We start from the raw sequence: 14,413 nt of genomic DNA, 5'->3' as shown, positions 1-14,413 counted from the left end.
CCAAGGGATATTTGTTCAGAGACAAGTTTCCGTGCATCAAGTTTATGGCGCTGTTGCCGGAGATTAATTGTGATTAACAAACTACCGATTGATTGATTTACTAGATTAGACACTTGAGGGAATTCCCTTACAAGTTGGGTTAGTACTTTGCAGTTGAAAGTTAGGGTGAGTTCTAGTCAAGTTCAAGTTGGGTTAGAATCTGGACTTGTCCCAGATAGGATTAGCGTATATCCTAGGGAGAATTGGTGATTGTAATCTGTTGAAAAGATAGTGAAATTCCATCGTCATTGTTGTGATGGAAACTGGATGTAGGCTACATTGCATTGGGTAGCCGAACCAGGATACATCTGTGTGTCATTCTCTACTCTCTTCTCTGTTTCTGGTTCTGCACTAAAGAGACAAAAAACAAATTATCTCCTGAATTATTCACGAAGGTTCGTTTCATCACAACACTCCTTGCAAGTGATACTGTTCTAACTCCTACTGCGTCAGGAGACAAAATTAAAATCTCTCCTGTATTCCATCAATAGAACGCAAAGTTACAAGTAAAATTAAAAGAAGGCAAATTTTAACCCCTTTATTTTAGCCACTGATTACCATCAATTTGTTTCAATTTTGTCCCAAAAGTTTTCGATTTACATCAAGTATACTCCTGACGGCTAATTTTTCAAAAAGTTTAAGACTAATTCAACAACAATTTCATAAGAACAACCTTCAACACAAGCAAATCAAGCATAATTTTCATGTATTATTGTTAGATTGGTCTTAAATTTTTGAAAATTTAGCCGTCAAAGGTATATTTGATGCAAATTAAAAATTTTTTGGACAAAATTAAAACAAAATAAAACTTAAAAGTATTTTTAAAACTTTTGTCAAATTTAAAAAAAAATAAATATACTTTACCCTTAATTTTAAGAATAAAAATATCTATTTTTCTAATAATACTTAAAAAGTTGCATTGCATCAAAATTTCTCATTGCAAAGAACGTGACACATAATATCTCACGTAAAACTTTGTACATATTTCAAATTATCACATTCTTGCAATATTTTTAAAAAAGTTTCATTCATGTAACTTTTTTTGTTTTCCTTTATTAACATGTCTTTATTTTCCTTCTTACACATTATATTATTTGCAAATATGAAGTGATGAAGGTGTCAATGAATCTATAATTACGATTATTAAATCTACATAATACGTTGTTTTGAGTAAACTAACTTGACTTTACAATGATACAAGACTTATATATATATATATATATATATATATATATATATATATATATATATATATATATATATATAGCTCCCTAACAACCCGAGAGAATTATTTAAACCAATGCTACAAAAGACTGCATAACAGAATGCAGTTATAGTCTTATAGATACCTAACCAACTAAACCATATTCCGTCAACTCTAAAATTACAAAAAATACATTTCTAAGATTTAAAATAAATCTTGTTATTTGATAATATTTTGAATAGGATTCATATTTATAAATATATCAATATATACACACAAAATCAACTATTAAATTAGTCATTTTATAAGATATATATTAAAATATAGATTTAATTATTCTGTTAGTCCGTATAATTTTAACAAATTTATAATTAAATTTTTATATTTTTTTAATTAAATTCCTACAATATTTTTAATTTTGTAATTAGGTCTTTTCTAATATAAAAAATATTAGAGTTAACTAAATATTTTTTTTACAAATTAAAGATATTAACAATTAAGAACCTAAGTAAATCTTTAACCACATAATTTTTTTAAAGAAATATTCGGATAATTTTAACTTTTTATATGAAAAATACCTAATTATAAAATTAAAAGCAATTTAGAGACCTAATTAAAAAAATAAAATATAAAGACCTAACTAAAAATTTAATAAAATTATAAGAATCAACAAAATAATTAAACATAAAATATAAAATATAAATCAATAAAAAATAAAATAACACATATTTATATACAAATATAATAATTTAATAATAAACTTTTTAATTCGCAAATAACACTTTTTTAAAATTCGAGGTCTCCATCAAATAAAATTTCACCACATACATAGAAAGGTGGTCAATATCTTCAACATCCCTTACTCAAAATCTTTTTCATTGATCTCATATACTCATCTATATATGCAAGTAGTGTGGATAAGATTGCTGTGTATGACGATCGGTCCAAATCAAAATTTGAAGAACTATTGAAAAGTAATTCCACCCATCATACGTGACATGCCATACTTTGTCACACACCATGCACTAATTGCACCCTAAGCTTTTCTTTCATATTTTATTTCCACAAACTTTTTCACTTTTTTGCTATGAATAAAAAATTAATTATAAAGACTAACAAGTATTCATAAATCAGAAAGGACAACACATTAGATCTTAAGTTAATATATAAATTATTATAAATATATTATAAATTATAAAATAATAAGAGATACAACTGTTTTTAGAATCAACAATACAACATCGTTGATTAAGTCATCACATCTAAATTATTTCAGCCTTTTAAACATCTTTTATGCCAAAGAATATATATAATATATTTCAAATAATGTGTATCACATCTCTTTTTGAAACAAAAAATAACACCATCTCCATTCTAAAAATGAAGTATCAAGATAGACCGACAAAAATAAAAAAGCAAAGGATCTGAAATCGAAATAAAGAGACATCTATGTCCATATGGTCAAGATATATACGCGAGCTATTTAATTTATTGCACTAAAAAGAATTAACTTTATTTTTCTTTTTGTTTACACTTTAATATGCCACTACTAGAATAAGATATTAAGATATATCCATTAATTAAGAACACTAATTGTTGCGATTTTGTCTGGAGCGATCAAAGCATATAATTGATTGCAAATCAGGTTGATTAATGAGGTTGATTAATGAGATGGTTCTTCCATTAGCAGGAAAAAATAATAAGAGAGAGAGAGAGAGTCTTTTATAATTCTATTGGAGATGTTTGTTGGCAAAAGGATTCTGTGAACTTTTTTAAAGGAGGCTACTGGTGCCCCTTCTATTAATAATTATGTTTTATACCCACGTCAATTTTTTCCAAATTACAAAAGTTCCCTTGTGTTAGAAAGGTAAGAGGAAGCAATAGAAAAAATGTTTGTGTATATTTCAATTGTATAGAATATTACAATATAAAAAAGTATTTATAAATCTTAAGAGAATCGAAATAATAAAGATGTAATATTTTATAATAAATATTTAGATATGTTAAATAATTCTAATGAATGTTAATTGATCTTGATATATTCTAAAATTTTTCTCAAACTCAAATAACAACTTGAGTTTGAAATTTATTTAAAATAATGAAATAAAAAAATTAGATAAACTGATAGAATAGGTGCAAAAGAACTGTCGAAAGGAAACGCAGACGGAACTGTCGCAAAAAAAGCGCAGACGGAACTGCCGCAAAGAAAGCGCAGACGAAACTGTTGCAAGAAAGTGTAGACAAAACTGTCGAAAAGATGGCGAATTGCTCGGAAACTGCCGAAACACAACTAGAAAATTGATTAATACAGACAGATTTACAGACGGATTTAGTCTTTATTACAGACGGATTTTTGGTTACCGACGAAATTACCGACGGATTTTTACTAGTTACCGACGGATTTTCCCTCTGTAAATTTTTCCTCCATTTCCTGAAGGCGACAAACTTACAGACGGATTTTCCGTCTATAATTACAGGCGGATTTTCAGACAGATTTTTCGTCTGTAATTACAGGCGGATTTTCAGACGGATTTTCTGTCTGTAATTACAGACAGATTTTCCGACGGATTTTCCGTCTGTAATTACAGACAAATTTTCCGACAGATTTTTCGTCTGTAATTTGAATCTTAGAAAATCATCTCACTTTGATTACAGACAGAAAATCCGTCTGTAAATCTGTCGGTAAGGTAAAATAAATTTTTTTTATTTTTCCAATTACAAAATAAACTTGTTTTCATACAAAATAAATATAAATTTAATACAAATTTTTATCTAATTTGTATTTGAATATTTATAATACTTCAAAAAATACATAAATTCATCGTATTATTAAAACATAAACGAAGTGTATTGATACATCAATTATAATCCTAAGTGTATTGTCCAACCGTACTAAATTTATCAGCTATAATTCATAACATTGTATTATACGAGAAAAATTACATTATGCAAATCTCTACAAGCCAATCAACTAGAGTAATGTGGTGTTGCTTTATATCTCTTAATGCAATTGGAAAAGGGCGAAAGTGACTCTTTCGCAACCGGTTTTGGTTGTGCAGTTTCCTTCTCAGTGGTTGTGGCAATGGCAGGTTCCGAGGGAGCCGGATCACTGATGGCTGTAGCATCCGGTTTCTGCATAATCACAATAAACAATGAATCATAAATTAGAGCTTAGTTATAGCAGTGAGGTAAATTTTTCTTTGTCATAACTTGTAATGTAAGAAAGGACATACCTTTGGTGAAGAAATGTAAGGTCTTTGAGATGATATCTTTGCAAGAAGCTCCTCCCTGGGAGTCAGCGGCGCAATTGTCTCTGCTACTACCTCCACTATTTTACAATATGCAAGATCAGGTTTCTTGGCCATGACTGCCATAAGTTCTGCCACCTACCATGAAACAGAATTTGTTACTTTTGCTCTGTCATTCATAGGACTAGTTTTACAAAATTGGAAATCAGCACAAAAGTTTACATGTTAAGCACCTGAAGGTTTGATACTTGACCCCCAAATAAAGTGTCTTCTGTTGATACTGTTAGGTTATGAGTTTGAACTTCTTGTTAAAATATGATAATATCAGAAAGAATTTCATTAATGCTCACTTGAGAATAGCTGCAGGTAAACCAAATTTATTTGTTCCCAATGAAGTAACCAGTACTCTTCCCTCCACTTGTTCCATCATCAAGCTTCATTTGCTCAACACTCTGCATATGTTCTATATCTTAATGCACATCCTTTTCATATCAAGCACTAATGGATACCAAATCTTGTTCATAAGATAGAACCTGTACCTTGATTAGTGGACCAGCTCTCTCAGCACTCCTCACTCCAGCTCTTACTTTAAATCCATGTTTTATAAGCTCTCTGAAATGAAACTATCACTAGTCATCATTTTAAAGAAAAGAAGTTTCTTCTTAAAGAACAAGTGAATTGAAGAGTACTAACAAATGTACCTAACAGTTCTTGAACCAACTCTACCAGTAGCACCAGCAACAAATACTAAGTTATCATCCTTGGAATCTGTTTTCTCAGAAATCCCCTCAATTTTTGTTGAACCTTGTATAGAGTATAAACATTAACATTCATATTAGTAATCATCAACACAAACCATATTATATATCTAACAGTTCTATCTGAATCACCTGAAGCTTGAGCTCTAATGCAGTGGAACTTGTGAGGCTTAGTGATTACTCACAATTAAAAAACCTTTTGTTGCTAACAAATTCACGCATAAAGCTTCCATCATTAGAAAATTTATTTAGGCTAGATGCTGCTGCAGAAATGAGTGCAGCTCCCTCAGCAGAATGTTGACTTTTTCGCTTCCCCCAAGATAAAGAATCTCGAACTTTAGGTGCTTTTATTTCACTATGCCGCACAGAAACATCCTTCAAGTAGTCCTGCTATTGTTTCCCTGTAATGTAATCGGTTTCCCTCCAGAAGCTTCATATGTAAGAAAATATCATTCATTAGATGCACATAAATGCATGTAGAAGTTAAGTTTCTAGCCTTGAGTCACTACAGACATCCTTCACAGACACAAACCACTACATAGCTTACAGTTATAAAAGGATCACTTGACAAGAGTTATCACTTGACACTTCTGAAAAATCTTGAAATGTATAAAATTTGGCAGTTTCAGAAACACACTGCGAATGATTAACAGTGTTGCAGTACTCGAAGACCAAATAAGAGAAGATCAAAGGTCAGCGGCTTACAGTCAATATATATATTCTTTATCTCTTTTGACTCATCAGGGGACACACTGCGGAATCTGGTAGTTGGCCCCACATCAACCTCTACTTTCTCTTGTTTATTTTCCTTAAGATTAAGTTTGTGCTCCATGCCTTCACTTGTCTTGGCATCCAAGCCGGAACCATCACCGTATGGTTTAATAAGCTGACACGTTGAAATTAACACATAATAATATAGTTAAAGAGAGATAAAGCATAGTGCATGCAATGCAATGTAGGGGGAAAATAAAATAAAAAATAAAAAATCTTTTATCCTTGTCCAAGTTCTTCATATCATATCAGGCTCCCATGAATACACCTGCAACATATCATGAACACACCTGCAACATATCATATCGGCATTATACATGACTCTTTTATCCTTGTCCAAGTTCTTCATTATATTATCTCTTTCAATCTCTTACCTTCAAACCATCCTCATGCCCAGTAAATAGGGTTCTTCCATCAGGATGAAATGCTATTGAGCGCACCCCTGTAGCCTAATTTAAAGTAATATAATATGTTTCAGAGAAGCAACATAACTTTAAAGCAATGACATTTATATTTATGACAGAGAGAGACAGAGAGAGGCACAAATTAAGACATAAATGGACATAATTGTTTCCTTTTGAATAGAAACTTAAGATTAAGTACATTTAAGTACCTCGCCCCTGGCAGAACCAATCAATTCAAAGGTTTCTAAATCCCAGAATTTCACTGTTCTATCAGCTGAACCTGAAAATTTCAATAGCTATTTTTTCCGTAACTTGCACCAGTATACAAAAGAAGTTTGCAGAACTCTTAAAAACAAAAGGCACAAAACAAAACTGATTGATTGACATTTTGGGAAATATTAACATACATTATACAGTCCCACAACACATTACTTTGGAGGACTTCAAGAAGGGAAAAATCTACTTTCCTTGGTGCTCAAAGATTTGGATAATCTAGCATATGAGGATAATCTAACAAATTCTGTAGGAGAGTCATATGACTCATATCAAACACCATCCATAGTAGTCAGAACAACATTGGCTCCAGCTTTCAATAGTTTTTCAATGCGTTCCTTAGTCATACCAGCCTCTCTACAATATGAAATAAAATGACCAATTGCCAAGCCATGGAGTGAAACTTGGATATTATTTTATTTCCGAGGTAGTAACAATATTGTTTTAGAAAAAGCACAAGCAAATTTCCACAATAAAAGACATTGGCATTACACAGTTGTTTACTATTTTAAGGAATTGCAAAATTATAGAATTATTAACCATAACAATAATCAAAGGAAACTGCATTACACTTATGGCAAGAGAAGCAAGCTCTGGTCAATACAAAAATTGCATTACAACCAGAGGTTTGTCCTGAGACCTGCCAAATCATATAAGCCAACAAAACTAATCAGCATTTGCAATCTTTGCATGAAATGCATACCTCTTATACTAAACAGAAAATAAAAGCAAAAACCAAACAGACCCAAGAAGTGAAAATCAAATTCATTTGCAGTATATATACCAAAAAGAAAAACACCTTCGAAAAGAAAAAAGGAAATAAATCATGTTCCTTATTCTCCTGAAAAGCTGATATCATCCCGGAGTATCTGCTCCTCACTCCTCAGCCAAGTAGGTCATAGACAAAGTTAATTTTATTTTCCATTAATATTTAAGCTGAAAAGAAGGTCATAAAACAGAAGGAGAAAAAAAAAGGAACCTTTTAATATTCTATCTTAACTCATTTTCCCTTGATACATTCCTCAATACAGAGGTAAATAGTCATTCATTCACACGAAAAGGATGAGAACTAAAGAAAGTTAAATACTCATTCTCATATAGATGACAATAACCGAATAGTGTACAGTATATAAAGAGAAAGAGAAGAAACCTGTCATCTACAAATATACAATTTGCTGGATCAACTTTAAGATGTTCCAAAGCTTCCATAAAGAACTCAGTATTAGGCTTCCTCTTTCCTGAAACACATTATAAAATCAAAGCAAGTTGTGAATTTATGCTTCATCCCACATTAATCAAATCAAAACAAGTTGTGCTATACCATATGTACACGAACAAAATGTCCAAGATAAATATTTTGATAGTTCTAACTTGTCTTCAATCAGTTGGTACCTACAATACAAGACATTCTGAAGAAGACTGTGGGGAGCCAAAAAACCAAAATCATAATAAGAACAATTGTCTTACCATATGGGGTAGTTTGTAAAAGCATGCATCTCATAGTTGTTTTGCTTTAAGGAAAGAAGCAAATGTTCAATTCCTTCAATGTATGAATATCCACTTGGCATGCAAGTTTTAAGGCCTGTGATGGAAACACACATGAAACTAAAATATCGACAATATGGAATTGATCTGAAATGACTTGATCTGGAAGAATTGTAGCCAATCTGGAATTGATCTGAAATGACTTGATCTATGAACAAAATTATCGACATCAGCATTTTGCGGTTCTTAAAAGTCAGATTTTTAATGTATTATATTAAACTAAAATAGTATCATGTAATGACTAATACTAAGATATCAGCTCTAGCAACAAAATGTTAGACCAACCTTCTAAATCAACATCCCTTCCGTCCGTAAAAACTTTTCTTGCTAGCTCCATCTGGAAGAGAAAAACATTATTAAGAACGATGTTATGAAAGTGGAAACTACTTAACCATTTTATGCAGAAGATACAAGAAATTCGAAAGCAAGTAGTGAAAAGCGAGAATTCAATTTTCTATGATTTCTCAGCAACCAAGGATACTTGAGCCCTTAAGTAATCATTGCTTTGCCTTAGATCTTCAATAATTTTGATGTCTTTGTCCATTTTTTCTGATTTTTCGACTGTGTATCCATCAAATCTTTATTTAGCTTTTGTATGGAACTTACGATTTCTTCCTTTTCTGGAAAACTTTTGGAAGGATCTGACATCTGTTATAAAAAGCCAATGCCGGCATTCCAAAAAGTAATTATTTACATTATCAAAAAGCCATTATATTGTTAACATAACTGATATCCCTTGAATGCTTGACCTGTACCTGAGAAGCACTGGAAAGGACATTAGCCGCTAAAGACTTCCTGCTTGTTTCAAGAGCAGCCTCAATTTCATTCTTTTCCATCTAACAATAATGAGAAGAATGGGTTATAGTAGAGTGCATTTTAGAGGTAAATATCACAAATTCACAACTAAAAAATATAAGTCTTTTAAATTATGACCTCCCCATAGTATAACTACAAACAGAATGATTCTTTTTATCTCACGGTGAGCAAAAGAATGCTTCAGTTACAATGACGAAATATATATAATATAAACTCACTTTGTCTCTATCCAGCTTTAATATTTTAAGCTCCTCCTGAAAGGACTTGTTCAATTTCTGTTCCTTTGACATTTAAGTGTAGAATCAAATAAGAAAGGAGGGTTAAAAAGCATGGTTCCTTATCAAGAATTACCTCTCGGAGAGCTTCAAGTTTCCATGAACAATAGCCGGAACTTTCTGCAGAAAGTTTACTTCTGCAAAGACATCAAACAGCGCATGTAAGTAGCTAGAGCGGACAGCACCAACTATTGCAGATCTCAATATCTCAATATCTCAACAAATTTGTAGAAACTTATCAGTAATTTTAAGTTAATTAAGAACAGATCTCGATATCTCAACAAATTAAAAAATGAATGAAGTTAATTAGTATTATTTTTATTTTTCTGTGAAATTAGCAGCAGCAACAGGGAAGGGACAGGGCTAGGGCTAGGGATAATGAAATCAGAATAGAATCACAATGGAAGGGGTTAGGGATATGGACGAGAAGGAGGCGGAGGCCTACCTGAACTAACGGCGACGAGAAGAGATGATGACAAACCTCCAGCGAGGAGAGAAGAAGCAGCGACGAGAGCGGCGCGGAAGGAGCTCGTAAGACAAGAGCACGGCGGAGAGAGGTCGTACGACGATGGCAACGAAGGGAGCAAACGCGATGAGGGCGACGGAGGGAGCTCGTGCGACGCGAGCCGCGGCGGCGGTGACAGCGGAGGACGTCACATCTTCAACGGAGAGAGAAGGCAGGGAGCAAGGAAAACGTGAAAAAGTGAAATGAACCTGGGAGTTTCGGGAACCTGGGAGTTGGAGGGATGAGCCTTCTACAGCGTTCGAAAACTAGGTGTGAATGGCGAGTGAGTGGAGTTAGGGTTTTCAATATTTCCGACGGATTTCATTTAAATTACAGACGGATTTTTCGTCTGTAATAATTAAATAAAACGCGCGTTTTGTCTATCTAATTACAGACGGAAAATCCGTCTGTAACCATTCTACGGAAAAAAAAATTAATTTTTCCGACGGAATTATAGACGGATTCTCTTTTCCGTCTGTAATTTATGCTAATCTATTTTTTTTGTTTTTTGACAAAAAAATCCCTCTGAAATTCCGTCTGTATTTCAGTGGGATAAAATCCGTCGGAAATATCCGTCTGTAATAACTAATTTTCTAGTAGTGAAAAGTGGTAAACTGTGTGAAGAGATGGTAAAATGCCAAAGGATGACGAACTGTCGGAAGGTAATGAAAAATATATAGTTTTTCCATGGGAATAAGTAAACAGCGAATGACAATCACTCGAAAAGACACAAGACGGAGAAGATAGACTAATCGGTGAGGTGAAAAAGTATAAAAAAAATGACAAAAGATAAAGAAAAATGGCATAAAAAAAAGTGTAAAAAAGTTACGGTGATTTCACCAGAAAAAAAAAAATAACATATCCTCTTCAAAGAGGATACTATGACTCTAATACCATGTTAGAAAAGTAAAAGAGAACAGTAAAAAAAAGATTCGTGTGTATTCCAATTATACGAATGATACAATATAAAAATGACTTAGTTATACTTTACACACATGAGATACAAGCATTTATATAAGAGGATCTCAACAATAAAGAGAGGAAAAAGCAAAATAGAAACAACAGAATGAAAAATTACTTACACCATAACAGATTCTTAACTAACTTTCTATATGTGGAGATATTCTAATAACTAATTATATTACTCTCCTTTACAATTCCCTCCCCTCTCAAACTTAGCAGTGAGATTAACAATCATTTTAAGTTTGTCCCTGAATTTGTGAAAGAAGAGTGCAGATAAAGGTTTAGTAAAAATATTCTCAACTTGATCAGTGAAGGGATGTGAACCACATAGAGATCCTTGTAATTGACTATTTCTTAAAGACAATGAAGATCAATCTCCATATGCTTGCATCTTGTATGTAGGATTAGATTAGCAGCTAGAAAATAAGCAATTTGATTATCACAATAAATTGTAAGTGTTATAAGTTGATGAATCTTTAGTTACTTAAGCAAACTCTGAATAGAAATTAACTCTAATTACATTACTGCCATGGATCTATATTCAGCTTCTGTGCTATTTCTACTGACGCTATTTGTGTTATGTTACCAATAGACCGTCATCATTTAGATAATTGAATTCTAATCTAAGAAAATAGCTTAACTTTTCAAGGTTTTTTAGAAAAAAAAAATATTTAATTCAGAAATAAGAATGTCAATTTCAGTTTTGTACTTTTGTTATTGTCGGTAACTACAGTGTTATCCACATAAGCTAAGAGAAAGATTGTAGAAATTAAAAAATGCCTCACAAATAATGAAATATCACAAATAATGAAGTAGATATCATGAAAAAATTCTAACTTAGAGCAAATTAAAAATCAATGAGCATCTCAAGCAATGAGAAGATGAAGTTAGTCTGAACTACGAACAAGAACAAAATAAAAGAGAAAAAGTTAGTAGTGACAGAAATGAAAATTAGAAAATAAATAGCATTGAAAAGTGATTCTTAATTACACTATATAACAGATTCTTAACTAACTTTTTATATGTGAAGATATTATAATAACTAATTTTGTTATTTTTCTTTACACTCCCTTAAACTTAGTAGTGGGATTAATAACCACTTTAAATTTGTCTCTAAATTTGTAAAGATAAGTGCAGATAAAAATTTAGTAAAAATATTCTCAACTTGATCGAGTAAAGAAATGTGAACCACACAAAGATCTTTGTTGTTGACCATTTCATGAAGACAGTGAAGACAAAGTGTAATTACTTATTAAGGAAACATAAATAACTTTTTTTGATAAAATTGTGAAAAAATAAGAAAAGAAGAGAGAAAGAATATTATATTTTGTATTTTTTGATTGATTGAATTGAATTGTATTACAAAGGTAAAACTAAATATATATCAAGCATTGACCTAAGAAAAATAAAAACAAATAAAAATAAGATAAGAACAACTAAAGATAAGATAAGATAAAATAATAAAGACTAAAATTATAACTGAATTTATGTATTCTATTGGGCTGAATTTGTAGACTATAAAACTTCTTTATTATTGTCATAGACTAATGTAAAAGAATAGTTTAATACTTTCTTAGTTTCTTTAGAGTGAACTACATACCGAATCCTTTCCCTGCCATACTCATGAGGACTTAAAGCAACAAGAAACTTTAATAAGCAGAAAAAGGTTCAATAATGGTATCTGCTTCTTGACCAGCAGCTATATATGATTAACAATAATAACGCAAACTAAAGAGTTTAGTTATTTTCGCACGTTATTATTATTTTCAGATATATAATAATCAAGGCCGTCGTCGTTACTCGTTAAGGTGGTACCCAAACTCCTATTTGCATGTTTTTCTTGATCCAATCATCATCATCATCTTCTCTTTAATTCAGTATCAATTTTTTTAATAAATACTGTTTATAACCTGAATATAAAATATAATTAGTTTTTTTAAAAATGTTTAATAATTAAAATAAATTATAATTAATAAATATTAAATAAAATAAATTCTATTTTTTTAAATCTTTTTAGCATTACTATAATTTTTTTATATTTCTTGTTTAGAAGAACCGTATGTAAATGATTAAAAGAAAAATTACATTTCTCTCTCATGCAAGATGTTAAAATAACACTCTCCTCCCCTCTATTTTATAAATGTATATTTTCCTTCCTTCTAACTTACAAAAAACCTCCTCTTTAATCCATTTTAAATTTTTTGTGTTAACTAATATTAACTTTACTCATTTTTTAAGAAAAAATAAATTATTTTTCAAAAAAATACCCATTAGTAAAATTTTTATTTTTTATCATTAAATTTTGCTTACCAAAATATCCTTTAATAAATTATTCTTTTATTGATTAAACTGTATTTTTTAAAAAAATTAATAATTATATAAATTTTTTTCTAAAATACCCTTCAATAATCTTTTAATTATTAAATTATAATTTTATCAAAATATTCGTTAATAATTTTTTTATATTTTAGTATTAATTTTTTGATATCTATATATATTATTTTATTATTAAATAAAAAAATTTAATAAGATTATTTTTCAATATCAATATATATTAATTGTTATATATATTAACAGTGGTAAGATTTTTTTATTTAATGTTAAAATAATATATATTGATATCAAAAAATTAATAGTAAAATATAAAAATAATTGTTAAGAAAAATTTTAGTAAAAATCATAATTTAATAATTAAAAATTATTGAATGGTAGGTATTTTAGAAAAAAATAATTTAATTATTAATTTTTTAAAAGTATTTTAATAAAAATAAAATTTAATCAATAAAAAAATAATTTATTAAAAGAATATTTTGGTAAGCAAAATTTAATGATAAAAAATAAAATTTTTGTTAATGAGTATTTTTTTAAAAAATAATTTCTTTTTAAATGGATAAAGTTAATATTAGTTAACACAAAAAATTTAAAATGAATTAAAGAGGTGGTTTTTTAAAAGTTAAAAAAAAGGAGAATGTACATTTATAAAATAAAAGGAAGGAGAGTGTCATTTTAACATATCACAGGGAAAGAAAGTGGAATTTTTTCATGATTAAATGAACACCACCACAAGTAATATATATTAGCCATCATTTTTACTGCCATGACAAATTTCCTAAGTTAAATTAATGGTGACCATATATAAGGCACATAGATTTATTTGCATATTGAATTTGGAATAGTTGTTTGAGACACCATATTATTGAGGAAAATCAAAATTATTATTATTGTAGAATAAAGAAAAAGTATGAGAATCAACCTAAAGTGGTCGAGTAATTAACTTATCTATTTAAATAAGTGTAAAAAAATTAAATTAAAAATATTTATAAATTTAATTAATTAATATTATTATTATTAATATTATTATTAATATTAATAAATGGTTATCAACTGTTTATATATTGTAAATTATAATAATAGTATATAGTATTATTTGATTAAAGGGATGTAATTTTTTAAAAATGGTGTATGATTAAAATATTATACCTATTGATTAAAAGGACACAACTCTTTAAGAATGGTGTATATATGTTTAAAATATTGTAAGTATTGATAATAGAAGAGTCATAACAATTTATGTACGTGACAAATTATAATTGTTACGTGCAATAGATATAA

The 14,413-nt window shown here is 29.8% G+C and overlaps 1 protein-coding gene and 1 long non-coding RNA gene across 2 annotated transcripts; both read right to left on the bottom strand.

Annotated features, from left to right (window-relative positions):
* Nucleotides 1-4,116: 4,116 nt before the first annotated feature.
* Nucleotides 4,117-6,799, bottom strand: LOC112767214 (protein TIC 62, chloroplastic-like). The gene is made up of 9 exons (XM_072222324.1): nucleotides 6,634-6,799; nucleotides 5,955-6,469; nucleotides 5,382-5,679; nucleotides 5,193-5,295; nucleotides 5,031-5,103; nucleotides 4,842-4,943; nucleotides 4,725-4,762; nucleotides 4,477-4,629; nucleotides 4,117-4,375 (listed from the first exon to the last, which is right to left on the bottom strand). The coding sequence occupies exons 8-9, from the start codon at nucleotides 4,615-4,617 to the stop codon at nucleotides 4,211-4,213; spliced, it is 306 nt and encodes a 101-aa protein (XP_072078425.1). The 5' UTR covers nucleotides 4,618-4,629; nucleotides 4,725-4,762; nucleotides 4,842-4,943; nucleotides 5,031-5,103; nucleotides 5,193-5,295; nucleotides 5,382-5,679; nucleotides 5,955-6,469; nucleotides 6,634-6,799; the 3' UTR covers nucleotides 4,117-4,210.
* Nucleotides 6,800-8,576: 1,777 nt separating this feature from the next.
* LOC140173050 (uncharacterized) lies at nucleotides 8,577-9,413 on the bottom strand. Its single transcript, XR_011874926.1, has 3 exons — nucleotides 9,277-9,413; nucleotides 8,998-9,078; nucleotides 8,577-8,890 (listed from the first exon to the last, which is right to left on the bottom strand). It is a non-coding gene; the product is annotated as an uncharacterized lncRNA (long non-coding RNA).
* Nucleotides 9,414-14,413: the final 5,000 nt, after the last annotated feature.

This window comes from Arachis hypogaea, chromosome 17 (assembly GCF_003086295.3).
Source record: "Arachis hypogaea cultivar Tifrunner chromosome 17, arahy.Tifrunner.gnm2.J5K5, whole genome shotgun sequence".
NCBI lineage: Eukaryota > Viridiplantae > Streptophyta > Magnoliopsida > Fabales > Fabaceae > Arachis > Arachis hypogaea.
The sequence above is the reverse complement of the archived record's forward strand: the minus strand, read 5'-3'. Positions and strand labels throughout refer to the sequence as shown.